Source organism: Bubalus bubalis, chromosome 1 (genome assembly GCF_019923935.1).
Source record: "Bubalus bubalis isolate 160015118507 breed Murrah chromosome 1, NDDB_SH_1, whole genome shotgun sequence".
Taxonomy (NCBI): domain Eukaryota; kingdom Metazoa; phylum Chordata; class Mammalia; order Artiodactyla; family Bovidae; genus Bubalus; species Bubalus bubalis.
Window position 1 is genome coordinate 49,628,656 of NC_059157.1, and position 25,340 is coordinate 49,653,995.

General features: G+C 42.2%; 1 protein-coding gene across 6 annotated transcripts in view; it reads left to right on the top strand.

Moving 5' to 3' along the window:
- TIAM1 (TIAM Rac1 associated GEF 1) overlaps positions 1 to 25,340 on the top strand; it is a 459,371-nt gene that overhangs the window by 430,749 nt on the left and 3,282 nt on the right. For all 6 annotated transcript variants that reach the window (XM_006053559.4, XM_044939649.2, XM_044939642.2 and 3 more), the window contains 5 exons: positions 3,191 to 3,299; positions 16,140 to 16,198; positions 17,157 to 17,259; positions 20,222 to 20,309; positions 22,287 to 22,459. In XM_006053559.4, the coding sequence (XP_006053621.4) occupies positions 3,191 to 3,299; positions 16,140 to 16,198; positions 17,157 to 17,259; positions 20,222 to 20,309; positions 22,287 to 22,459 (532 nt within the window). The remainder of the gene's footprint in view (positions 1 to 3,190; positions 3,300 to 16,139; positions 16,199 to 17,156; positions 17,260 to 20,221; positions 20,310 to 22,286; positions 22,460 to 25,340) is intronic.

The following is a 25,340-nucleotide window of genomic DNA, read 5'->3' on the forward strand; positions in this document are numbered from 1 at the left end:
AGAAAAAGGTAAAATCATGACATCTCATAGAGATGTAAAGCGAACAAATGTGAAGAAGTGTATTTTACTCAGATGATGTGAGGGAACCTGACAGTCAAAATAGCAGGTGTATGTACGAAGTGAAGAAATGGCGAGATGATTTGTAAATGCAGACAAATTGGTTTTTCCACAGCGGGAGGCATCAATTAAGGCACTACCAGGCTGGAGAGAATGTACCCATTTATCTGTTACCTGCACCTTACAAAGAAGTTCAAAGACACGTAGATACAGAGTTGGACTCTGATAGTTTAAGAGGGTGTGCTGTAAAGGCTGCTCAGTTTTCCACCGAAACACAATTTTTATTCACCATGGTATTTCAGGAAGAGTACGTGAATATTCTCTGTCTAGCAGGCAGACAATTTAATCTATCAGAATGTGGAAAAGACAGACATGCCTCTCTGGATTTTGTTTTCATTTTCTTGTAAAATTTTATAGTAAGAAAAATGCACTGTGTTTCTTAAAGAAAAGAGCAAGCTACAGAAAAAGGCAAGAATTAAAACTACCTACAATCTCAGAACACAAAACTTACCTCTTGATGTTTGGGTGTTTATTTTTTAAAAAATATGTTTATTATGTACTTGAATATAATTCCATATATATTCTTGAATATTTTGGAAATTATTTTGTACCTTGAGTTTTTTTTTATGTTGAACAAAGAATTATTTAATTTTCACGTTACTTTAAGTGATTCAAAAGGATCATTGAAATGATTGTGTAATATTTTACTGTGTGATTGAACAATGACTTGCTTAATTCCTATTGTCAAGTACTTCTCTAGGCTTCATTTGACGACTATGAATAATACTTCAGAATTATAAGGCTTCTATCCTGTATTTTAGTTTATTTCATTTTGACAAGTGAATTTTATTGAGTCATGGAAATGAATAATTTCAGTGCATTTCATTATATTCCAAATTGATTTCTGAATTTTAATGATCTTGAGAGCAAAGGACTATTATGCCAAAGACTAGAAGGTAATATGGATAGCAGATTGCAAAGACTTTAGACAAAAAGCTGAATATGATTCACAAGTCAGACTATAAAAGGGCATATGGCTTTGGTGGAACTGCCCAACCTCCAAACTGAAATTCTGTCAACCAAGTAAGAAATCTTTCCATCAAGGAACAAAGAGATGTAGTGCTATGCAAAGCAATCTCTTGTGAGCAGAGATTTTGTTAGGGTAAAAATGTACAAAAGATGGAAAGAGGGACCTTTGACCACATACCAGTATGACAGGGTAGGAAAGTCCTGTATCAGTAGTAGGATGTCTGAAGATCACAAAAATGAAAGCTTGAAGAAGATGCAATGAGAGCAACAGAAGATTATGTCTTAGCACTATAGGAAGAATAAGAAAGAAAAAGACCACTACCCAGGGCTAGAAGTATCATAACCAAAGACATTTGATGACCCAAAGAAAATGACTCAAATCCACTTGATGTCTTTTTTTTCTCCACTGAAAAGAATGGTCTTCAAACTGGAAAGGATGGAGTGATCTTGAATCCACAAAAGTAAAACCCTAGGGAGAATGGTCCTGGGGAAATGGTGTGTTCTGCGCCAAGATCAGTGATAAGTCTAAGCAATACTTAGAGAAAGCAGTATTGTTCCCTTGGTGGATACTGCCCTGGGGGTGTGGTTGACTAGTTACTTAATATGAACAAAGTAATATAATTGCTTACTGTTTTTAACCACTGACCATATGACTAATAATATAGCTCACTAGTAATTAGAGTAATTATTAGTACTGTAATGATCTTGATCATTATAGTGGCAATAGTACCACTGTGTTGTACACTGCCGGAGCCCCATTTCCAGCATTGCAGCCCAGAGTGGTGATTAAATGGCACCATACTCGGCGGAGGGCTGCTTGGTGGCTGGCATATCTAGAAACTCGGTCAGATCAAAAGCAGCAAAATAAACCAGAGCCATCTGTCCTTGAGAAATTCAACATCAAGTTTTCAAATATGCACATTGCTGCTTTGAGGGAGAAAGACTCAGGCTTGCTTTCTATGGAAACAGTAAAAGTGAGAGACTGGTGGGTGAGGGCTCCAGGGAGGCATATTGGAAGAAGACCCTTCCCACAATTGATGGGGTTGCCCAGTGGGATGGACCTTGGACTCTGGTTGTTGCACAGCCTCGTCCTCTGACGTGTTAGCACAGGGAGCCACATGGAGGGACCAGATGATCCTCGCATCTGTGATTAGGTTGCTGAGTGTGTGGGAGGATGGGATTTTGATAGATGTGGACGTGGTCAACAGCTCCAGTGAAAGACACACGTGACAATTGTCAGGCACAGACACTGGTGGAATCTGAGGATTATCATGCTTCCATAAGGAGAAGAGGACCTTGTTTATCTGAGATGGCTTAGCATTTGACCTTTGAGGCTGCAAGAGTAGACCTTGCGGTTTTTAAGGACCCCAGAGCTCACATTGTATAAGCTTAAAGAACAATCTCCCAGCACCTCAGTTGGCTTCTTTTTCCTCCTCTAAAATGAAATGAAATCTTTGTTAAAATGAGTCAGAAGAAGAAATGAAGTAAAGATTGCACTGCTTCCCAGAAGACCCTTGCTCCAAAGGGAATTTAAGTCACAGGTGGCAGTGTCTGTACTTTCCTGGATCTTTGTCATGGATGACCGTTGGTTCCCCTTGGGTAACTATCAATTTGAACACCAAACTTTTGTGATTTTATTCATCAGTTTTGACAGGTCTTTTGTTGTTGAGCTGCTAAGTCATATTCAATGCTTGCGACCCATTGGACTGTATCTGCCAGGCTCCTCTGTCCATGGGATTTCCCAGGCAAGAATACTGGAGTCCATTGCCATTGTGTTCTCCAGGGGATCTTCCCAACCCAGGGATCAAACCAAGCCTCCTGCATTGTGTGGGCAGATTCTTTACTGTTGAGCCCCTAGGGAAGCCCTTTGATAGCTTTACTGCATATGAATTTCAGAAGCCCTATTTGTATCTTTTGGCTACCATATTCTTGGATTTCTGATATGCAAACACAGAATAAAGGGGGAAAAGATGACCAGATGGAAGACATTATTTAGAGGCATTTTTCATTCAGTCATATTGATACCAGCCTGTCGAGTTTTAAAATGTCATGAATATCTTGAGTGTTTATGACATTACCCAGTAAGCTTTGCCCTGGATTTCAGGTTGCGGATCTGAGCATGGGAGACCTGCTGTTGCATACCACCGTCATCTGGCCAAACCCGCCCGCCTCACTGGGCAAGTGGAAAAAGGAGCCTGAATTGGCAGCATTTGGTATGTGTCACCAAAGGGCTTGGAGGGGCAGAGAGAGGCTGGCTTATTTTTTGAAATAAGTTAACATTTCTTTTCCAAGACACTGTTTATTAAAGTAAGCTTACATAAGTCACCTGCGTTGTCTTCTTGCTGTGGCCACTAACATGTCACCAACACTAAATCACACCTCCCAGCGAAGTACGACCAACGTGGCCCCCCTGCTGGATTGCATCTCACCCAGGTGTGGACACACAGGCAGGAAAAGATGTTTTTTAAGCTTCCGCTTCAAATATCATTTGAAAATGATGAGTTAATAACAAACCAAAGAAAAATCAACAAATCAAAACTGTCTCTGTATCTGAGCCCCCCAATCTGAGATCATTTGTTCTCTTCCTGACTCTGTGTTGCTCTTTGTGATGCCAGGGTTCAGGGCATGGTTCTCAGCTCATCTGTTTTGGTGCCACTGGGTGCCTTGATCAGTTATAAGGTGCTTGTCGGTCACACTGGTAATACTAGCAAATTGTAAGATGTTTATGAAGGTTTATTTTCTTTTATTTAATTTGAATTGAAGGATGATTGCTCTATGTATTGTGTTGGTTTCTGCCACGTTGTTGTTCATGACTGTTTGCCAGTCGTGTCCAACTCTTTGCGTCCCTGTGGGCTGTAGCACGCCAGGCCTCCCTGTCCATCACCATCTCCCAAAGTTTGCCCAAGTTCATGTCCATTGCATCCATTGGTATGAATCAGCCATAGGTATACATATGTCCCCTCCCTCCTGAACCTCTCTCCCACATTCCACCTCTCTAGGTTATCACAGAGTCCTGGTTTGAGTTCCCTGAGTCAAGGATTATTTTTTCAATAAACTAGTTCTGATGGATGTAGTTGCCACAATTAGAAATCTCATGTTGTTTTACTGGAAAATGCTTTTTTGAAAGAGAAAAACTGTGAGTTAGCCCACTGTGCGTAATTCAGGAAATATGGCTCATTGTTGTGTGTAAATGCTTGTACAGCATGTGTGTTGTTCCTGAGTGTAAAATGATCAACCACGATCAGTGGCCAGTATTCTTGCTTTTGTTTTAGGCTGTGTCATTTCCTAGCCTGCCCGTAAAAGATTCATAGGCGAGTAATAGTATAAATGAAATCTAATATTAATATTTCCATTCACCTTCCTTCTCTTATCTTTCTTTGGATGGAAGTGGGAAAGTTTTGCTGTTTACTGGTTTTTTTTTTTATTTTGTTTTTTAAAATTTATTTACTTTTTAATTAACGGATAATTGTTTTACAGAATTTTGTTGTTTTCTGTCAAACCTCAACATGAATCAGCCATAGGTATACACATGTCCCCTCCCTTTTGACCCTCCCTCCCATCTCCCTCTCCATCTGACCCTCCTAGGTTGATACAGAGCCCCTGTTTGAGTTTCCTGAGCCATACAGCAAATTCCCATTGGCTATCTATTTTACATATGCTAATGTAAGTTTCCATGTTACACTTTCCATACATCTCACCCTCTTCTCCCCTCTCCCCATGTCCATAAGTCCCTTCTTTATGTCTGTTTCTCCACTGCTGCCCTGTAAATAAGTTCTTCAGTACCATTCTTCTAGATTCTGTATATATGCGTTAGATTATGATATTTATCTTTCTCTTTCTGACTCACTTCACTCTGCATAATAGGTTCTACGTTCATCCAGCTCATCAGAACTGACTCAAAGGTGTTCCTTTTTATGGCTGAGTAATATTCCATTATGTATATTTACCACAACTTCTTTATCCATTCATCTGTCGATGGGCATCTAGATTGCTTCTGTGTTCTAGCTATTGTAAATAGTGCTGCAATGAACAATGGGACACATGTGGCTTTTTCAATTTTGGTTTCCTCAGGGTATATGCCTAGGAGTGGGATTGCTGGGTCATATGGTGGTTTTATTCCTAGTTTTTTAAGGAATCTCCATACCATCTTCCATAATGGCTGTATCAGTTTACATTCCCACCAACAGTGGAAGAGCATTCCTTTTTCTCCACACCCTCTCCAGCATTTATTGTTTGTAGACTTTTTGATGATGGCCATTCTGACTGGTGTGAGGTGATATCTCATTGTAGTTTTGATTTGCATTTCTCTAATAATGAGCGATGTTGAGCATCTTTTCATGCGTTTGTTAGCCATCTGTATGTCTTCTTTGGAGAAATGTCCGTTTAGGTCTTTTTCCCACTATTTGATTGGGTTGTTTGTTTTTCTAGCCTTAAGTTGTATGAGCTGCTTGTATATTTTGGAAATTAATCCTTTGTCAGTTGTTTCATTTGTTGTTCTTTTCTCCCATTCTGCGGGTTGTCACTTCACCTTGCTTGTAGTTTCCTTTGCTGTGCAAAAGCTTTTAAGTTTAATCAGGTCCCAGTGGTTTACTTTTGTTTTTATTTCCGTTACTTTAGAAGGTGAGCAATAGAGGATCTTGGTTTGATTTATGTCATCAAATGTTCTGCCTATGTTTTCCTCTAGGAGTCTTATAGTTTCTGGTCTTCCATTTAGGTCTTTAATCCATTTTGAGTTTAGCTTTGTGTATGGTGTTAGGAAGTGTTCTAATTTCATTCTTTGACATGTAGCTGTCCAGTTTTCCCAGCACCATTTACTGAAGCGGCTGTCTTTGCCTCATTGTATATTCTTGCTTCCTTTGTCAAAAATAAGGTCCCCATGAGTGCATGGATTTATTTCTGGGCTTTCTATCTTGTTCCATTGGTCTATATTTCTCTTTTTGTGCCAGTGCCATACTGTCTTGATGACTGTAGCTTTGTAGTATAATCTGAAGTCAGAAAGGTTGATTCCTCCAGCCCCATTCTTCTTTCTCAAGACTGCTTTGGCTATTCAGGGTCTTTTGTGGTTCCATATGAATTGTGAAAGTTTTTTGTTCTCATTCTGTGAAAAATGCCATTGGTAATTTGATAGGGATTGCATTGAACCTGTAGATTGCATTTGGTAGTATAGTCATTTTCACAATATTGATTCTTCTACCCAGGAACTTGGAATATCTCTCCATCTGTTTATGTCATCTTTGATTTCTTTAATCAGAGTCTTATAATTTTCTGTGTACAGTTCTTTTGTCTCCTTAGGTAAGTTTATTCCTAGATATTTAATTCTTTTTGTTGTAATGGTAAATGGGATTGATTCCTTAGTTTCTCATTCTGATTTTTCATTGTTAGTATATAGAAATGCAAGTGATTTCTGTGTATTGATTTTGTATCCTGAAACTTTGCTGAATTCACTAATTAGCTCTAGTAATTTTCTGATACTATCTCTAGGGCTTTCTCTGTACAGTATCGTGTCCTCTGCAAACAGTGAGCACTTTACTTCTTCTTTTCTGAACTGCATTCCTTTTATTTCTTTTTCTTCTCTGATTGCTGTAGCTAGGACTTCGGACTTCCAGAACTATGTTGAATAATAGTGGTGAAAGTGGACACCCTTGTCTTGTTCCTGATCTTAGGGCAAATGCTTTCGGTTTTTCACCATTGAGAAAAATGTTTGCTGTAGGTTTATCATAGATGGGCTTTACTATGTTGAGGTAGGTTCCTTCTATGCCCATTTTTTGAAGAGTTTTAATCATAAACGGGTGCTGAATTTTGTCAAAGGCTTTTTTTGCATCTATTGAAATTATATGGTGTTTATCTTTCAATTTGTTAACATGGTGTATCACACTGATTGATTTGCATATATTGAAGAATCCTTGCATCCCTGGAATAAACCCAGCTTGATCATGGTGTATGAGCTTTTTGATGTGTTGCTGAATTCTGTTTGCTAACATTGTGTTGAGGATTTTTGCACTATGTTCATCAGTGATATTGGCCTGTAGTTTTCTTTTTTTGTGTTGTCTTTGTCTGGTTTTGGTATCAGGGTGATGGTAGCCTCATAAAATGAGTTTGGAAGTGTTCCTTCCTCTACAACTTTTTGAAAGAGTTTTAAAAGAATAGGCATTAGCTCTTCTATAAATCTTTAATAGAATTCTCCTGTGAAGCCATCTGGTCCTGGGCTTTTGTTTTTCAGGAGATTTTTGATCAGAGCTTCCATTTCAGTGCTTGTAATTGGGTTGTTCATAATTTCTATTTCTTTCTGGTTCAGTCTTGGAAGATTGAACTTTTCTAAGAATCTGTCCATTTCTTTAGAATATCCATTTTATTGCCATATAGTTGTTCATAATAGTCTCTTATAGTCCTTTGTATTTCTGCATTGTCTGTTGTAACCTCTCCTTTTTCATTTCTAATTTTGTTTATTTGATTCTTCTCTCTCTTTTTCCTGATGAGTCTGGCTAAAGGTTTGTCAATTTTGTTTATCTTCTCAAAGAACCAGCTTTTAGCTTTATTAATCTTTACTATTGTTTCTTTCATTTCTTTTTCGTTTCTTTCTGCTTAGATCATTATGATTTCTTTCTTTTTACTAATTTTGGGGTTTTTTCATTCTTCTTTTGCCAGTTGTTTTAGGTGTAAAGTTAGATTGTCTATTCGATGTTTTTCTTGTTTCTTGAGGTAGGATTGTATTGCTATCCTCTTAGGACTGCTTTTGCTGCATCTCATAGGTTTTGAGTTGTCGTGCTTTCATTGTTATTTGTTTCTAGAAATTTTTTGATTTCCCTTTTGATTTCTTCAGTAATCTGTTGGTTATTTAGAAACATGTTGTTTAATCTCCATGTGTTTGTGTTTCTTAAAATTTTTCCCCTTGTAACTGATATCTAGTTTCATAGCATTGTGATCAGAAAAGATGCTTGATACGAATTCAGTTTTCTTAAATTTACTGAAGTTTGATTTGTGACCCAAGATGCAGTCTATCGTGGAGAATGTTCCATGTGCACTTGAGAAGAAGGTATATTCTTCTGCATTTGAATGTTGGTGTGTTTGATATTGTCCCAGAGGTCTCTGAGACTATCCTCAGTTCTTTCCATTCTTTTTACTTTATTCTGCTGTTCAGAAGTTATTTCCACCATTTTATCTTCCAGCTCACTGATTCGTTCTTCTGCTTCATATATTCTGCTATAGATTCCTTTTAGAGCATTTTTAATTTCAGTAATTGTGTTGTTAGTCTCAGTATGTTTATTCTTTAATTCTTCGTTAATTGATTCTTACATTTTCTCCTTTTTGTTTTCAAGGTTTTTGAGCATCTTTACTATCATTTTTCTGAATTCTCTTTCAGGTAGCTTGCCTATTTCCTCTTCATTTATTTGGACTTCTGTGTTTCTAGTTTGTTCCTTCATTTGTGTAGTATTTCTCTGCCTTTTCATTTTTTTTTTTTTTTTAACTTATTGTGTTTGAGGTCTCCTTTTCCCAGGCTTCGAGGTTGAATTCTTTCTTCCTTTTGATTTATGCCCTCCTAAGGTTGGTCCAGTGGTTTGTGTAAGCTTCCTGTAGGGTGAGATTTATGCTGAGTTTTTTTGTTTGCTTGCTTTTCCTCTGATGTGCAAGGCTGAGTGAGGTGGTGATCCTGTCTCCTGATGATTGGGCTTGTATTTTTGTTTTGTTTGTTGTTTAGATGAGGTGTCCTGGACAGGGTGCTACTGGTGGTTGGGTGATGCTGGGTCTTGTATTCAAGTGGTTTCCTTTGAGTGAGTTCTCACTATTTGATACTCCCTACAGTTAGTTTTCTCGTACTCTAGGGTCTTGGAGTCAGTGCTCCCACTCCAAAGACTCAGGGCTTGATTTCTGGTCAGGAATGAAGATTCCACAAGTGGTTTGTTATGGCATTAAGTGAGGTAAAACAGATACCCCAAAATGAGAAACCAAAGATGAACCCCAAATAAATGGTAGCTACAAAATCAGGCAAATAATAATTAAAATAATGAATATACACATATACATATACATCCATGAGCAAAGTCAAAACAGTCCAACAAAAGTAAAGTGCAATAGATTGACCTGGCGAACAAAGGAAACCAAAAATTATACGTACCAGTTGAGAACAAAACTAACCAAAGCACAAACTGGGAAAAAAAAAAACTGAAGCACGGTGCCAATTGGGGAATAAAGCTATGAAAATAAAGCTAACAAATATGTTGAGAGGAAAGGAAAGAAGGAAAAGAAAGAATAGATATGCAAAGTTAAATAGAGGTAGATAAAGAAGATTAACAGACAGTTATGACCAACCTAGACAGCATAGATCATGGCATCTGGTCCCATCACTTCATGGCAAATAGGTGGGGAAACAATGATAGACTTTACTGTTTTGGGCTCCCAAATCAATGCAAATGGTGACTGCAGCCATGAAATTAAAAGACACTTACTCCTTGGAAGAAAAGTTATGACCAACATAGACAGCATATTCAAAAGCAGAGACATTACTTTGCCAACAAAGGTCCATCTAGTCAAGGCTATGGTTTTTCCAGTGGTCAAGTACAGATATGAGAGCTGGACTAATAAGAAAGCTGAGCGCAGAAGAACTGATGCTTTTGAACGGTGGTGTTGGAGGAGACTCTTGAGAATCCCTTGGACTGCAAGGAGATCCAACCAGTCCATCTTAAAGGAGATCAGTCCTGGGTGTTCACTGGAAGGACTGATGTTGAAGCTGAAACTCCAATCCTTTGGCCACCTGATGCGAAGAGCTGACTCATTTGAAAAGATCCCAATGCTGAGAAAGATTGAGGGTAGGAGGAGAAGGGGACAACAGAGGATGAGATGGTTGGATGGCATCACCAACTCGATGGACATGGGTTTGGGTGGACTCCGGGAGTTGGTGATGGACAGGGAGGCCTGGCCTGCTGCGGTTCATGGGGTCACAAAGAGTCAGACACTACTGAGTGAACTGAACTGAATATATATTAAAGATTAACTGCAAGGTGAGAAGCACAATAGGAAAAGCAAACAAAGGAATAAATGTAGAAAAAATAATAATAGGTTTAAAAAATAAGAATTTAAAAAAAGAGAGAGAGAAAAAAAGAAAACTCCACAGAACTGCAAAACCCCAAAGTAGAGGCAGAGTTTATAAAAACAACAAAAAATGTGACAGAAAAGCAAAAAGCTCAAAAGCTTAGTTAGATTTCATAGTGCCAATAAAATTGACAGCTACAACAGAGGGGGGAAAAAAGGAAAAAAAAATCCTAAAGAATCAACAGAACAAGTCAAAACAGAAGAAAATAAATATTTTTCTTGTCACTGCTGTCAGAGTCCTTCCCCCAGCTGGGGGTCACAGTCCACCTCACCTCCCCAGGAAGCCCTCCAACACTGTGCTGATCTCTGGATCTGCTGTGGGGTCAGCTCAGATTCTAACCTGGTCCTATTCCTTTGTGTTCTTGCCTCCAATGTCCGCAGCTCTCAGAACTAGTGCGTTTTCTTTTGTGGCAGCTCTCAATGTCCTTTTATATATTCCATAGACACAGAGTCTGCCTAGTTGACTGTGTGGATTTAATCTGCATCTTGTACAGCTGGTGGGAACGTGGTGGGTCTTCTTCCTTAGCCACACTGCCCCTGGGTTTCAATTGTGATTTTATTTCCAACTCTGCATGTGGGTCATCCACTGGGGTTTTCTCCTGAGGCTGCCCTGGAAGACTTGGGTTTGCCCCCATGAGGGCCAGGTGTGGAGATGGTGCAGCTGCTTCTCACAGGGGTTCTGGCAGCACCAGGTACTCCGGGGGGTGGGGGGGGTGGGGGGGGTGGGAGGGGGTTGGCGGCTAGGGCAGCAGGAAACAGTGGTTTAGAAGGGTATGGAAACCAGTATTGGCCAGTACGCTCCAGGATTCTTGCCTGGAGAACCTCCCTGACAGAGAAGCCTGGCAGGCACAGTCTACAGGATCGCAAAGAGTTGGACACGACTGAAGCGACCCTACATGCACAGGCGCAAGGCTTTTTTTGCCTGTGGCAGCTCTGCCCCAGTGAAAGTTGATGAGCATGAAGGTGGCGCAGCTGCTTGGCTTGTGGGGACCCTGCCGATGCCAATAGTGCAGGGACACAGACTACCTCCGCCACAGGAGTTACGGCGCTATCAGAGTCTTTTTCCAAGCCTCTTGTACGTGGTGATCAGAATGCTTCTTTGGCCAGTCTTTCTCCATAGCTCCACCAGTTCAGGCACTTAGAGGGTTTCCTTGCCTGGGGTCCTGCTCTGTTGTTCGGCGCGTCAGGCACATAGAGGGGCCCCCCTGGCTGGGGTCCTTCTCTGTAGTTTGGTGTGTCAGGCACTCAAACGGGCACCCTTGGTGGGGTCCTACTGTCTAGTTCAGTGCCTCAGGTGTTTGATGGGCCAGCCTCTCTGTTGTTCAGCGGCTGGCTTGTGTGGGGAGAGAGGCTGTGGTGAGGGCTCCACCCCCTACGCTGACTCAGCAGTATCGCCTTGCTTCCATGGCTGCCCAGCTTTCCTCCACAGGCATTTCCCACCACAATCTCCTCCCTCACATCCCCTCGATCTGTCTCTCTGCAGTCAACAGCAGCCCTCGCCCTGCTCCACAGAGAGCAGGATTGCTCCACAATTCCTAAACTCCAGCTCCCAGCCACTGCACCTTCCAGGGGGCCTGTGTCCCTGTCTGGGGTATGCATGGCTGTGGAAGGACTGTCTGATTCTCATTCCATTTAAGGCTGCCACAGATCAGCTGTTTCACTCTCACCCTTAAATGTTACTCCTCTGACTCAGACAATTGCCCTGATGTGTGGATTGGACCCCTGCTTTAGTTCCCCCCACCCGCCAATGGCAGGTCCAGTCCTAGTAACACTCCTGTTTTTCCCCCTAGTTCCTTCGTCCTACCGAGTTTTGCGTGGGTCCCACTCCAGTACTCTGCCTGGCAAATCCCATGGGCAGAGGAACCTGGTAGGCTGCAGTCCATGGGGTCACTAGGAGTCGGACACGACTGAGCGACTTCACTTTCGCTTTTTACTTTCACGCATTGGAGAAGGAAATGGCAACCCACTCCAGTGTTCTTGCCTGGAGAATCCCAGGGACGGGGGAGCCTGGTGGGCTGCTGTCTATGGGGTCACAGAGTCGGACACGACTGAAGCAACTTAGCAGCAGCATATATTCTTTTCCACTGGTCAGGTACTCCTGTTGGCTCTCAGCTGGTGTTCTGCATGCACTTCTGTGTCTGAAGGTGTATTCCTGATGTATCTGTGAAGAGAGATGAACTCCACACCCACCAACTCCTCTGCCATCTTGTTCTCTCTGTTTACTGCTTTTTAAACTCAATTCTTCTTTTCTTGCATGATGTGAACAGTTCATACCCAAGTGGAACATCCCAGTGGTGTTAAAATCAGAACGCTTAATACAAAGATTCATTGGATTTCCTAATTAGATCCCTCAGCCTTCATTGAAAACCTTAGTGATATCCCTGAAAATTCCAAAGAGACATTATTGTAGCTGTTGATGCCATCTAATTAAAAGTAAAAAGCATATAAGTGTAAAGGAAAAGCATGATATGATATTTATATATAAGCATATAAATGTAAAGGAAAAACACGATATGATATTCAAAGGAGTAAGTGGGGTAGTGTTACATGCTGGTGGTTTTTGATAGGAGTGGGTATTTTTGACAGGGGGAGGGATACTATTTGTTTCATTTCCCATCCTTAATAGTTCTGTTTGTAATATTGCAATTTCTTTCTTTTTTTAAAAAATTATTTATTTTTGACTGCGCTGGGTCTTTGCCGCTATGCAGGCTTTTTCTCTAGTTGTGGAGAGCAGGGCCTACTCTCTAGTTGGAGTGGATGGGTTTCTCATTGCAGTGGCTTCTCTTGTTGCAGAGCACAGGCTCCAGGGCGTGCAGGTTTCAGTATTTGCAGCTCCCAGGTTCTAGAGCAAAGGTTCGATCCTTGTGGCACATGGGCTAAGAAGTTTCTTGGCATGTGGAATCTTCTCGGACCAGAGATTGAACCCGTGTCCCCTGCATTGGCAGGCAGATTCTTATCCACTGCGCGGAGAGGTGTTGGAGCTCTTTGATACTTCTTAGCAGGTCATTTATGGGATGTAGGACCCTGAAGGAAATGACCCAGACCATCTCTCTCCCTGTCTCTGGTTCTGGGCACGGATGAACCATACCAGAGGTTAGCATTGGAATTTTTCATACCTATCTTCTATATTTTACAGATTCCCTGCTGTTAGAAGTAAACAGATTTAGAATAAGAAAATCGTATGAGTGGGAGAAACCAGGAGGTTGGCAACTTACTCTGTGAAAGGCCACAGAGTAAATATTTCAGGCTTTGCAGACCCAGAGGCCATATGTAGCCAGATGCAGCCATAGACATGTGAACAAATGGGCACCACATTGGTGGGCTGAGCAGAAGCGGGTGGGCCCTAGCTTGCCAATCTGTGATAGAAAAGGTCCAGGAAAATGCCAGTTTTAAGGTTTGGGGCTTTTGTGACACAAACCCAGGTCATGGGCAGTGTGTGTGTGTTTGGCTCTGGAGGAGAGCATGGCAACCCACTCCAGTACCTGGAGAATCCCATGGACAGAGGAGCCTGGCGGGTTACAGTCCATATGGTCACAATGAGTCAGACATGACTGAAGCAACTGAGCACCCATAAACAGACTACTGTCATTATAATGAGCTATTTTTTTTTTTTTTTTTACGATTCCCCGTCCTTAAAAGGTGACATGTTGGCAGTTTCGGTGTGATTTTTAAGTAGCAAGTCAGAACTAACAGAGCCTTAGAAATGCATTTTTGAAACAAGGAAGAGTTGCTATGAGGGAAGTAGTTAGCACCGAGCAGGCAGCTTTGGGGTTAAAGCTTGGTTGTCTTGTTTCCGTTGGAACCTCTGATCTCAGGAAATGGTGCTGCTTTTCTTCTGAAACTGAAGTTGACCGGCTGCCAATGTAGCACCTTGCTGTTTTACTCCCAGGAAGGCTAGTTTGTGCTCAGTGTTGATGGTCATCACCTTTAAAAGATGAACAGGCATCGTCTGTTCAGGCTTCACCCTGGAAGGGTGTTAGATGCTCATCCTTTGGGATATGGAGTGAGTGTTTTAGGCTGGCCAGGGCAGCCAGGAATTTTGAAGGTCAAGGCTGTGTCCGAAGGGATGGGCAACACTTGGAGTTGGTTGAGTGAGAGTCACCCCATGGGTCAGGCAGAGGTATTCATAGGCCGGGCTGAGGTCCACTTTGGACCTCCCATGATGATCCTAGATGGTCCAGGTAAACCGAGGCAGGCCGGTAGTATGGTAACAATTTCACTGAGTTCCGGTCCCAAGGAGGTGGTGGGTCTTTTGGAGATGAAGGTCACTGGCACCCTGGCCCTCTCCTGGAGGGGAGCTCCCTCACTTTTAAAGGGACCTGCTGTCCTGGCCACTGTGATCTCTGAAGGTTTCGTGGTCAGGACCGAGGGCCTCCTCAGGCACTAGCGCACTCCTCCGTCAGAGCTGCTGTGGTCTCCTGGGGTCAGTGGGAACCTCACGCTCTAGCCTCTGGGGTTTTTATGAAATCAGGTGCTTAGACAACCCAGACTCAGTGGCTGGGATCCCTTTCTTTGTACCCTATCCCCTGTTTTCCCACAGTGGAGAACCTGACCTGGGTAGGATGGAAAGGGAACCAGACACATTGGGTTGGTCTGTAGAGAGCCTGGGGGCCTGAGAATTCTCTGTTTCTGGTACCCCAAGAGTGCCCCCTCTGTGTGACTGACGGGGTCCCTAGTTTGTCTTGGGGTCAGAGCGTGAAGGGAGACAGAGACCCTGATTCAGAGAGCCAACGAAGGACTGGGGTCACCCCTGTTGTGCTGGCCACTGGTTGTTCTTCCAGGAGGAGTTAGAATCACTGAGTGTTACATGTGCTTGGCATTGCTTAAGGTATTCTATGGAAGATTATGCATAATGCCATTCTACCGCCTCCCCTCCACCTCGCCCCCAAAGAATATAAGAATAAAACAACACACTCCTAGCTTCTAAAAGCAGCTTACTTTTTTTTAAGATTTTTTTTTTTTGATGTGGACCATTTTTAAAACCTTTTTTAAAAGTTTATTTTTAATTGGAGGGCAATTGCTTTACAATGTTTTGTTGATTTCTGCCATACGTCAACATGAATCAGCCATAGGCATGCATATGTCCCCTCCGTCTTAAACTTCCCTCCCACCCCATCCCACCCCTCTAGGTTGTCACAGAGCACAAGGTTGAGCTCCCTGTGTTATATAGCAGCTTCCCATTAGCTCTCTCTTTTACATATGGTAATGTATATATTTCGGTGCTACTCTCTCAGTTTGATCCATCTTCTCCTGTCCTCCATATTTTTAAAGTCTATTAAATTTGTTACAGCATTGTTCCTGTTTTATGTTTTGGCTTTTTGGCCATAGAGGCATACGTGGAATCAGCTCCCCTACAAGGGTCGAACCTACACCCCCTGCAGTTGGAAGGCTAAGTCTCCACCACTGGACTCCTAGAGAAGTCCTGAAATGGCTTATATGATTCATCCTGTTTGGAAGAAGTAGAATTGCATTCTTCTTAGTAAACCAATTTTTATTTATTCAGGTCAAAAAGATGAATTATATTTTCTGAATTATGAGCACTGTGTAATATCATTTTGATTTACAGAAATAGAAATTACCTTAAGCACTATTATTATTATTGATGTTTGCATTGTTCCTTCAGCTGCTAAACTAGTACATTTTTGTTAAATGTGTATAAGCTGAAGTTAGAATCTTGAAGAGAGAGTGTAGTTGAAAGATATATTTACCCCAAAGTTTCCAGTGGGGCAGGAGGGTTTATTTCCATCTATATAGGCTTCCTGTACTTATCTGGGACCTGGAAAATTTTGTCTGAACAGGCTTTTGTGTCTCTCAGATGTGCTGAGGGAGTGGAGGGTGGAAGGGGAGCTCGTTCATGGGGACTCTGTCCTCTTCATAACTGTAGTGTTTGTTACCACAAGTTATTGAAGTGAAGGGGAAAACCCAACGCCTTATGCCATAACCGCCTTCATTTTATGTTTTTCCAGTCTTCAAAACTGCCGTGGTCCTTGTCTATAAAGATGGTACCAAACAGAAGAAGAAACTTGTAAGACTTTTTCTTTCACGCCACAGTTTAAAAGTATCTCCCCTTTTTATCTGCTTCTCAGTTGGCTCTGTGTAATTATAATTCTGAACCTTTTTCAGGCATGAATGTTGTATGATTTTTTTCTTTTTTTGAGGTGTTAACTGAGCATTTGAGGAAATTGCCCATCCTGTAGGCGGCTCACATTTAGAGCATAAAAATACCGGGTCAGCCAAAAAGTTCGTTGGGGTTTTTCCATAACATGGGGAAACCTGAGTGAACTTTTTGGCCAACTCAGTAAATAACTATTGAACCTACCATGGCCAGAACTTTCCAACACTAGTTTTATCCCCTCCCTGTTCTTCCTGTCCCCACACTGTTCTCGTTTTGGGGTCCCTTCTCTCCTTTTCCTTTTGTCTCTCTTTTGCCTGAATTTGGTTAGCAAGCTCATTCGCACAGCCGCAGCAGATTGTCACCTGGCCTCTGGCTTGCTGCTGTGGGTGAACAGAAGTGCTCATGGGGCTGGTAGGGGGCAGCCCAGGATTCCAGCATTGCTTTTATTTTGAAAATTAAAACAACTTAATTTTTTTAATTAAAAAAATTAGTTTTAGTAATGTTTTAAGTTTTATTATTTTTTGAAGTACAGTTGATTTCACAGTATTGTACCAGTGTCTGCTGTACAGCAAAGTGACTGTTATATGCATATAGGCATTCCTTTTTAAAGGAATTTTCTGTTCCATATGGCTTATCACAGGCTATTGAATACAGCTCCCTGTGCTATACACTAGGACCTTGTTGTTTATCCATCCTGTATATAATAGTTTGCCTCTGCTAATCCTGCACTCCTAGTCCCTCACCCCCTCTCCCCCTTGGCAACCACAGGGCTGTTCGGTGCCCGCAGCGTCACTGGTTTAGAAAGTGTGAGGGTCTGGTCCAGACTGAGACATGGATCTCATGCACCTGGTTCCTTCTCTCCCTACAGGTAGGATCACACAGGCTTTCAATTTACGAGGACTGGGACCCCTTCCGATTTCGACACATGATTCCTACTGAAGCTCTGCAGGTTCGCGCTCTGGCAAGTGCAGGTAAACTCTGAAATGGGCTGGGTACATCTTTCTACATATGAGCTGTTTCTCTGAATCCACACTCTTGGCTCCAACCACTCCACCATCTTTTTTCTTCTTTGCTTATGTCTCCTTTTCCTCAGTCTCTTCATTGCCTCTTATTTGCCCAACTATTCTGTTAAATGATCTAAGTGAATGGATGTCATGCCTGTATTGCTGTTCCAAGGAATTCTATTTATTCTGTTATATATATTAATAACTTCACAGTGGCACATCTAAGTGCAGCGAGTCTGGACTTCTGGAAAGAATCTTTGAGACCGTGAGCAGATAAAGCCCATGTAAATAACTTACTGGACTTTTAACTGAGAGACCCCGAAAGGCCTCCAAAGCACAAAAAAAGCCATTGAATACATTTTTTTTCCTGAAGCATTAAAAGTCTTTATCTTTGTACAAGCATGAAATGTCACTTCTTCTTCTATTACCCAAATATCTGTGAAGCCAGTTGTCAGGTGGTGATGATGTATTGGGCTGGCCAAATAGTTTGTTCAGGTTTTTCAGTAAGATGCTATGGACAGTCTTGAACGTTTTGGCCAACTCAGTACTTGATTAGATGGTGCTTTAGTGCATGAGAAGAGAGGCGAATGTCAGGATGGTACTGACTGAGAATAGCAGTGTTTCTGTGACCCGGGGCCCATCCAGGGCTTCATTTGAGGCTGTATTAGGAAGGAGCAATTAGCGGTGGTTCTCCCAGGCACACTCTGGAAGGAGCAGCTATGGAGTCAAGTGGAAACTCTTGGAACACTCTAATCCCTGTCCCACCTGGACAGCAGGTGCAGCTTTCTGGTGGTAGAGAGAGGCTGAGAAAGTGGACCTCCGCAGGTGCACAGTCATCTGGACTTCTGTGTTGCTGGTGTCGACGAAACAATATAGTCAGAACCTGAAAGTATAAGATAACCTGAGTTATCTTATTTGGTGGGAATGTGTAGGACTCCGAGCCCAGGAGACAGCATCTCATTAGCTCTGAGAAACCTGCTCCAAGGAGCCAAGAGGGGAAGTCAGGCTATATACAAGTTTGCCACAAAGGGAGCAAACAGTCTGAACATCAAAGATCAGGTATCGGGTTAAGAATTTAGCATTCTACGTATGGGAAGATGCAAGCCTCACCGAATTCATTTCTTTCATATGCACCTCAGCTATCTGGGGTCAACCCTGTTTCCCTGTTCAGCGTGCTTCTTGCATTCCCCCAGCTCCTCAGTGGTCACTGTAGGGGCTGGCAGCATCCTCTGGAATGCAGTTTGGGGAGCCCTCAGTCACCTTTGGAGGCCAGAAATCACTGATGGCTATGGCATTTCTTGTTTATTAACATGGCAGGAGATATTTTCATTTCACACTGGCATCTAACATGAGTGCACAGTTCTTTGTGTCTGATTGGCATCACTCATCTTCTCCCTGTTTGCACTTGTTGCCTCCATCAGCCATAAAATTGGCTCTAGTCCTTATAGAACCAACTCTTTCCTAATCCAGTGTCATGAGGACAAACCATCTGCAGTATTTGGTAAACCTTCAGTTAGTCACCCAAGTTAAACTAGAAATCGCTTCCTTCACAGCTCGTATGCGTCGCACAAAGAGAACTCAAATGCAAAACCCACGACTGGTAAATACATTGGGGGTGACTATTTGCCTTTTGAATATTTGTCTGGCAATCCTTCTGGTCCAGAGATTTACCCTGTTGCTTTTTTACTCTGATTTGATTAGTAAATTGATTAATAGATAAATTTTCAGGAACCTAGAAATCTTAGGTCTATAAACAACTCTAATAGTATTTTGAAGTTTGGGCTCTTAAATACTAGTGTTGTCTTACTTTACAACCTTAGGTTGTGACTTATCTAGTTCCTGTGTTTCCTTGTGCCTGGCTTATATCCGGAAAAGCCCATGTTTACACACACTGTAGAGGCCCTTCTCAGGCAGGAATTTTGCCTTCCTTGAAGACTGTTCGTGCAGATCTTAAGTTTGGAAAACAAAGCCATCTTTGTGAAGGTGACATTCCATTCTCATCCTTGGGTTTTCACTCAAGTTTAAAATCGTCAAGATGAAAGCTTATTTTCATGGAGTTGTAAAGACTAGCCAACACGTCTCCTTATGAAGTACATGCCAATGGATTTGAGAATCAGGAGATGGAAATTTCTAGATTTTTGTCTGCATTTGGGAGAACTTGTGAAACTTACTTTATGTGGGTCCTGGTTGGGTTTACATAACGTGGGTATGATGAGGGTTTGTTGTGACCCGGGTGTGGAACCAGTAGGTGAGCATGAGACCTCACAGAGTGCAGAGTGTGTGCCTGCAATGAGCTGTCTCTTTTATAAACACTAGGAATAACATGCTAAAATAATATGATATTCAGGCAATGAAAGACTTAGAAATTACTTCTAAATATAGCTTATACTTACCTTCTCAGATACCATTTTTGCTTCACTCAGATTGGGCTCTATGGGTGGACTGAGAAAGAAGAGCCCCATTTATTCCCAGGACATGCCTGTCCAGGGCACCAGGTCAGTGGGAAGGCTGTCCTGCTGATGGAAGGGGCCTGCCTCTCTATATCACTGGCCTACATTGGAATCTTGGGCTCCATCTTGTCTAACTGTTGCCAAAACAATGAATTACTTAATTAAAATAGTTCAGCCAAATGGGCAGTGAAGCTAAAGGGTCAGTTCTTCCATCAGTATGATTGACTGATTGTCCTTTTAGACGATCCAGAGGGAGATTTTAGCAACTGGAAATTTTCCAAGTGTTCTTTTCTTTTGAAGCCATTAAGCTCTCAGTCACTTAGCCTGTAGAGATCACGGGACAGGAATGAAGTTGCTTTGGTCTTAAGCGGCTCTGCTCTATTTAATCTGGACACCAAAGCATGCAAGATGCTTTTATAAAAATGCAAATAAATTTCTTTGAAACATACTCTCATTCATCCTTGCTTTCATTTACCTAGATGCAGAAGCAAATGCCGTGTGTGAAATCGTCCATGTAAAGTCGGAGTCGGAAGGGAGGCCGGAGAGGGTCTTCCACCTGTGCTGCAGGTGAGGCTGGAGCCATGCAATGCGGGCTGTGCCGCCCAGGGAAAGGGGTGTGACTGCGCTTGGTGTCCCCAACCCCTCTGGGTTCTCTGGACCAGCCTGTGCATCCTTAGAAGCTATATCCTTTTTCCTGTACATTTGAGAAAGTACTTAACAATTGAGTAAGAGTCATCGGATCGATTAATTTTATTAGAATACAAACAGTAACCTAGTCAATTTAGTATCTTTCTAAAAGGAAATTGGAATTTTCGTACATATCCAACATTCGAACGAGGGCGTCGTTCCCCTGTGTACCTTTGGTGGGTTAGAAGGACGTGGTTGTCTTATGACGTGTGGTTTTGGGGTTTGGGAGCACTGTTTGTACTGTAACGTCTCTGAGATGCAACAGATGGGAGAGTCAGCGGGGAGGAGGGGAGCGCGGTACCGTGTTGCAGGGATTCATCATCACGCAGAGAAAGTTCAGCCCAGGGAGGTTGGCACAGGTGACTTGGCTTCACCTGCAGATCTGGAGTGGAAGCTGAGCTTATGATACGAGCTTCTATTTATTTCTTCTTTTTCCTACTCTCCCCTCTCCCCTCCCCATTCCCCTCTGCTCCTCCTTCACCTCCTTTTCTTTGGGCTCTTGAGAATTTGAGAATTGTACTTTTCTCAAGTGCAGCCCATACTCTCAACAGAATAAATATTTTATGGTTGTTAATAATATTTTACAGTGTGACTGCTGATATAGTAAGATAACACATTTACCAAACATCAACTAGACTAAGCACCTTTCATGCATTATTTCAGTTAATCATCCTGAGGTCTTTATTCCATTTTTACTAATGAGGTGTCAAGGCTCATAGAGGCAACTTCGCTAAAACCTTACCGCAGATGAACTCTGAGTTCAAACTCAGTGGGTTTGACTTCAAAGCCTGTATTCTATATTTCTGCTTCATCTGTCTGTGTTGGGTGACAGGGAACAATAAATCCAAATCCTGGGAATCTGTTGGAACTAGAACAGGAATTTTTTTCAAATAATCTGTGTGTGGTTTTGCACCACCCTTACCACATGTAGAACTATCTTTACCACATTATCTATTTAGGCTAATATACTTGTGATTTTGTTGTTGTTAAATCCACAGGGTCCAGTGAGCCTGCCCCAGAGATGCCATATTCATTGTTAATAGGGAATACCAGGTAAAACTTACCTGGGTAAAAATATTGAGATCTTAGCAAGAAAAATAACTGACCTAGGATGTACTTTGGGAATTGGGACTTCGGAAGATTTTCCAGTTCTTAACAATGTAGCTTTAATATTTTCATGTTGACATGTGCCGTGGGAGGCATTAAAACATTACTGACCAGAGATGTATTAATATGTCTTTTTTGTTGCCCAAATGTTATTGACCGGAATCGTTTGAGTTTTAGTTTACATAATATTGAGTTGGCCAAAAAGTTCGTTCAAGTTTTCCGTAAGATATGATGAAAAACCTGAATGAACTTTTTGGCCAACCTAGTAAATCACTGGTCACAGATGTTAGATTCTGTAGAAATTCTCCAGTCAGTAATGTGTTAACAAGGAGGCCCAATTAGAGGAAGGTCAGGGTGTTGGGACATTATTTCAGGGGCGCTGCAGAGCTGCAAGAATCTCTTGGTTCCTTTGTCTGTAAAAACTGTAGAATGAAAGGCTCTGCCTTAAGTCCTGAGAGCAGACTCTGGCAACTCTGTCCATAAAATCCATCTCTCCATCAGTCTGTTCAGTAATGGGGTGCTCTGTCCCAAATTGGCTGCAGGAGATGAGTCACAAAGCATAAAGGGAAAGGAATAGGTGTTCTTTATCTCCAGCGGTGAAAACACTCCTCGGCAGTGAAATTGGAGTGGTGGCCTCCCATCTTTAACTTTGGTCCTTGGGGATATTTGTTTGACTGTACCTGATAGCATCAGAAGTTCACCATGTGTTAAGTGCTGTTTCCCCAACACGTGTAAATCTTCTTTTCATAGCTCCCCAGAGAGCCGAAAGGATTTCCTGAAGGCTGTGCATTCCATCCTGCGAGATAAGCACAGAAGACAGCTCCTGAAGACTGAGAGCCTTCCCTCGTCCCAGCAATATGTCCCTTTCGGAGGAAAGCGGTTGTGTGCGCTGAAAGGGGCCAGGCCGGCTATGAGCAGGGCAGGTACTGTGGGGATTCAGACGTTCAAAATCCCCGTCACCCCCACTCCACTGTAGAACTGACGTCCTCGTTGAGCAAGACTTAGATGTGGCCTTGTGGGGGCTAATGTTGGAGTACATTCTTCCCTGGTGTGAGGTTCCCTGCCTTTGCCTCCCTCCGTTGATTTAAGCCTCTCGCCCTCCCTCAAGCTCTCCCTTGGCTGCCCTCCTCCTCCTGGCTGGTGAGCTCCCCCTCTCATTCGCCGAGCTAGGAACTGAGTGCCTTCTCCTACTTGGAGGGGCTTGTCTTAGCCTGCTTGCCGAATGAGAGTTGCTGCTTTGCATGACAGCCAGCTTTGTCCAGCAAAAAAAAAAAAACGCAGTGTGATGTCTCAGCAAGGTCACAGCCCACCATTCTGAGAATACAGTGGCTTTGTCCTCCAGAAACACAGCCAGGCCTGTTCTCAGTAGGGAGGCCATGTTTGGTAGACCAGATGACCCATCAGATGTTACCCTCACCTGTGCCTGCAACTTTAATTTTAGCTTCTGTGTTGATTTGGGGCAGCCTTGAGCTGCTATTAGAAAAGAAGAATCTGGAATTTAAACGGTCTCAGAGTAAATACTCTTTTAGGACTTATTATATCACCTTAAAGCAGTAAAGATCAATACTACCACCTGTAAATGGCATTAAAATCTATCTAGGAAGAAAGATATTTTCATAACACTTAGGTATTAAAGATATCAAGATTTAACATTTTTATCACTCCTTTCTTAAGAAGCAGTCCAAAATTTTGCAGGGAACATTCCAATAAAAGAGGCTTCCTTTGCATTCGCCAAAACACCTTCTGTTCTGGTGAATTTTCTGCCTGTTCTCAATTGTGTTGAAGAGGCAGGTATGGCACTGTGAATGGTTGAAGGTTTTCATAGACATAACCTGCCTAGCTTGACAGGGTATATTACACTCTAAGTACCTTAAGTTTAGCTATGTTAAAGGGACTAGTTACATCTATTCTTCAATTAATCGCTAAGTGTTCATTGGAAACCTGGTATGGTGAACACCTGGCACTCTTCTGGGCTTGCCAGTATCCATACTTCCCCATCCATGATTTCTCCTGGAGTCCTCAGTGTTAAATAGCTTTGCTCATCCCTTTAGAGCTCATAGCAGAGAGTTTCACCTTGGAATTATCTCATTTGTTTCTTTCACTTTCCAGATATATTTAATTAGGATTGGGACTATGTGTCCCAATCTCAGGAAAACCCACCTGTCATTGGCCAGGTTTTAGTTGTTAATTGGTAAACCTAAAGTCAGAGCTCCATTCACTTTGAAACTAAGCATTTGTAGTCTGTGGGACACTCAGGAGTTTTCCTGCTGAGATCCCTTTGGAAAGAAGACAAAGTTACTACAACCTACTCTGTTATCTTGAATATCAAGAGAGAAAGCCTTGATGGCAGAGCCTAATGGCTCATTTTTGGCTGAAGAAAGTCTTCATCACTTTGCTTTTGAAGTTCCTCACTCTCATCATTCACATTAGATGATTTGAAAATGGTGCTTGAGTGGATCAGCACTGTACTAGCTAATCAGTCTTAATAGTGAATAATGGCGGTACTCAAGTCAAAGATTGTCTCTTGGAACCCCGTAAGGCTGGCTGGGTTATTATGTGTTTTTTTAGTAAAGGATAGATTCTTATGCTTCATTGCTCATTGTCGTGATTCACGACACCCAGCTAGTTTATTTTTCCTTTTGTTCTTGTTTGAATAGAACAGTAAAGGCAAATATTCTGCCTCCCTTCACCAAATGTCTGCCAGTGATCCAACTGCACATTTTTTTGTTGTTTCAACATTTTCTTATGGAAATTCTTAGACATATGGAACAAATGAAAGAATTATACACATTCCTACCTGCTGTATGTAATTAACATTTTTATATATTTTCATTACCACATATCCATCCATCATCCATCAACTCATCTTGCTTTTGACACGTTTTCAGAATACAGACAGAGCCTGGTAGGCTGCAGTCCACAGGGTCGCTAAGAGTCGGACACGACTGAGCGACTTCACTTTCCCTTTTCACTTTCATACACTGGAGAAGGAAATGGCAACCCACTCCAGTGTTCTTGCCTGGAGAATCCCAGGGATTGGGGGAGCCTGGTGGGCTGCCATCTATGGGGTCGCACAGAGTCGGACACGACTGAAGCGACTTAGCAGCAGCAGCAGCACTCCTTACCCCTAAATACTTCAGCCAGCACATCCTTGACAAATATTTCCAGTATCCCAGTTTGGAATTAAGGTAGTTCTAACATAGTGATTGGAGAGAGTCAGGTTCCACTGTGATGATATTGAGGTAAAACTGAACAATAATTTTTGCTTCTTTCCAATGGAGTAGAACTATTTTTTTATTCTTTCTGTTTTCTGTTTTTCCGGGAGTGCTTTTCATTCCCTGCCTTGAATGAGAGGAATGATGACGGAAACGCAGGGATCTGAGACAGAGGATGGTCAGAATGGGAGCCAGTTTAGACCACTGTCCGGCTTACTGACCTTGCACCTGCTCTATTTGAAGTCAAGGCTATATTTGGCAGTAATTATGAATAGTCATCTTACTTCTTGCAGCCCTGAAGCACTTAATGAATTTCGGGGCATGGATTTTAGGAAAGCAGCTCCTTGTTGGTGTCTAGGCTCCCCACTCCCATGGGAAAGCACATGGTGCATTTCACTGTTCGTGGAGGAGTGGCAATGTTTCCATGTGTCTTTTGTGTGTGTGTGTGTGTGTGTGTGATTATTTGCTTGACTGGGTGGCATATTTTGTTTGTTTTTAGTAATACTGACTTCCTAGAGGGCAGTGAGGTGAAAATACAGAATACAGAGATTTGTTTTTCTTAACTGTTAGTCACTTTATTTTGCACTTT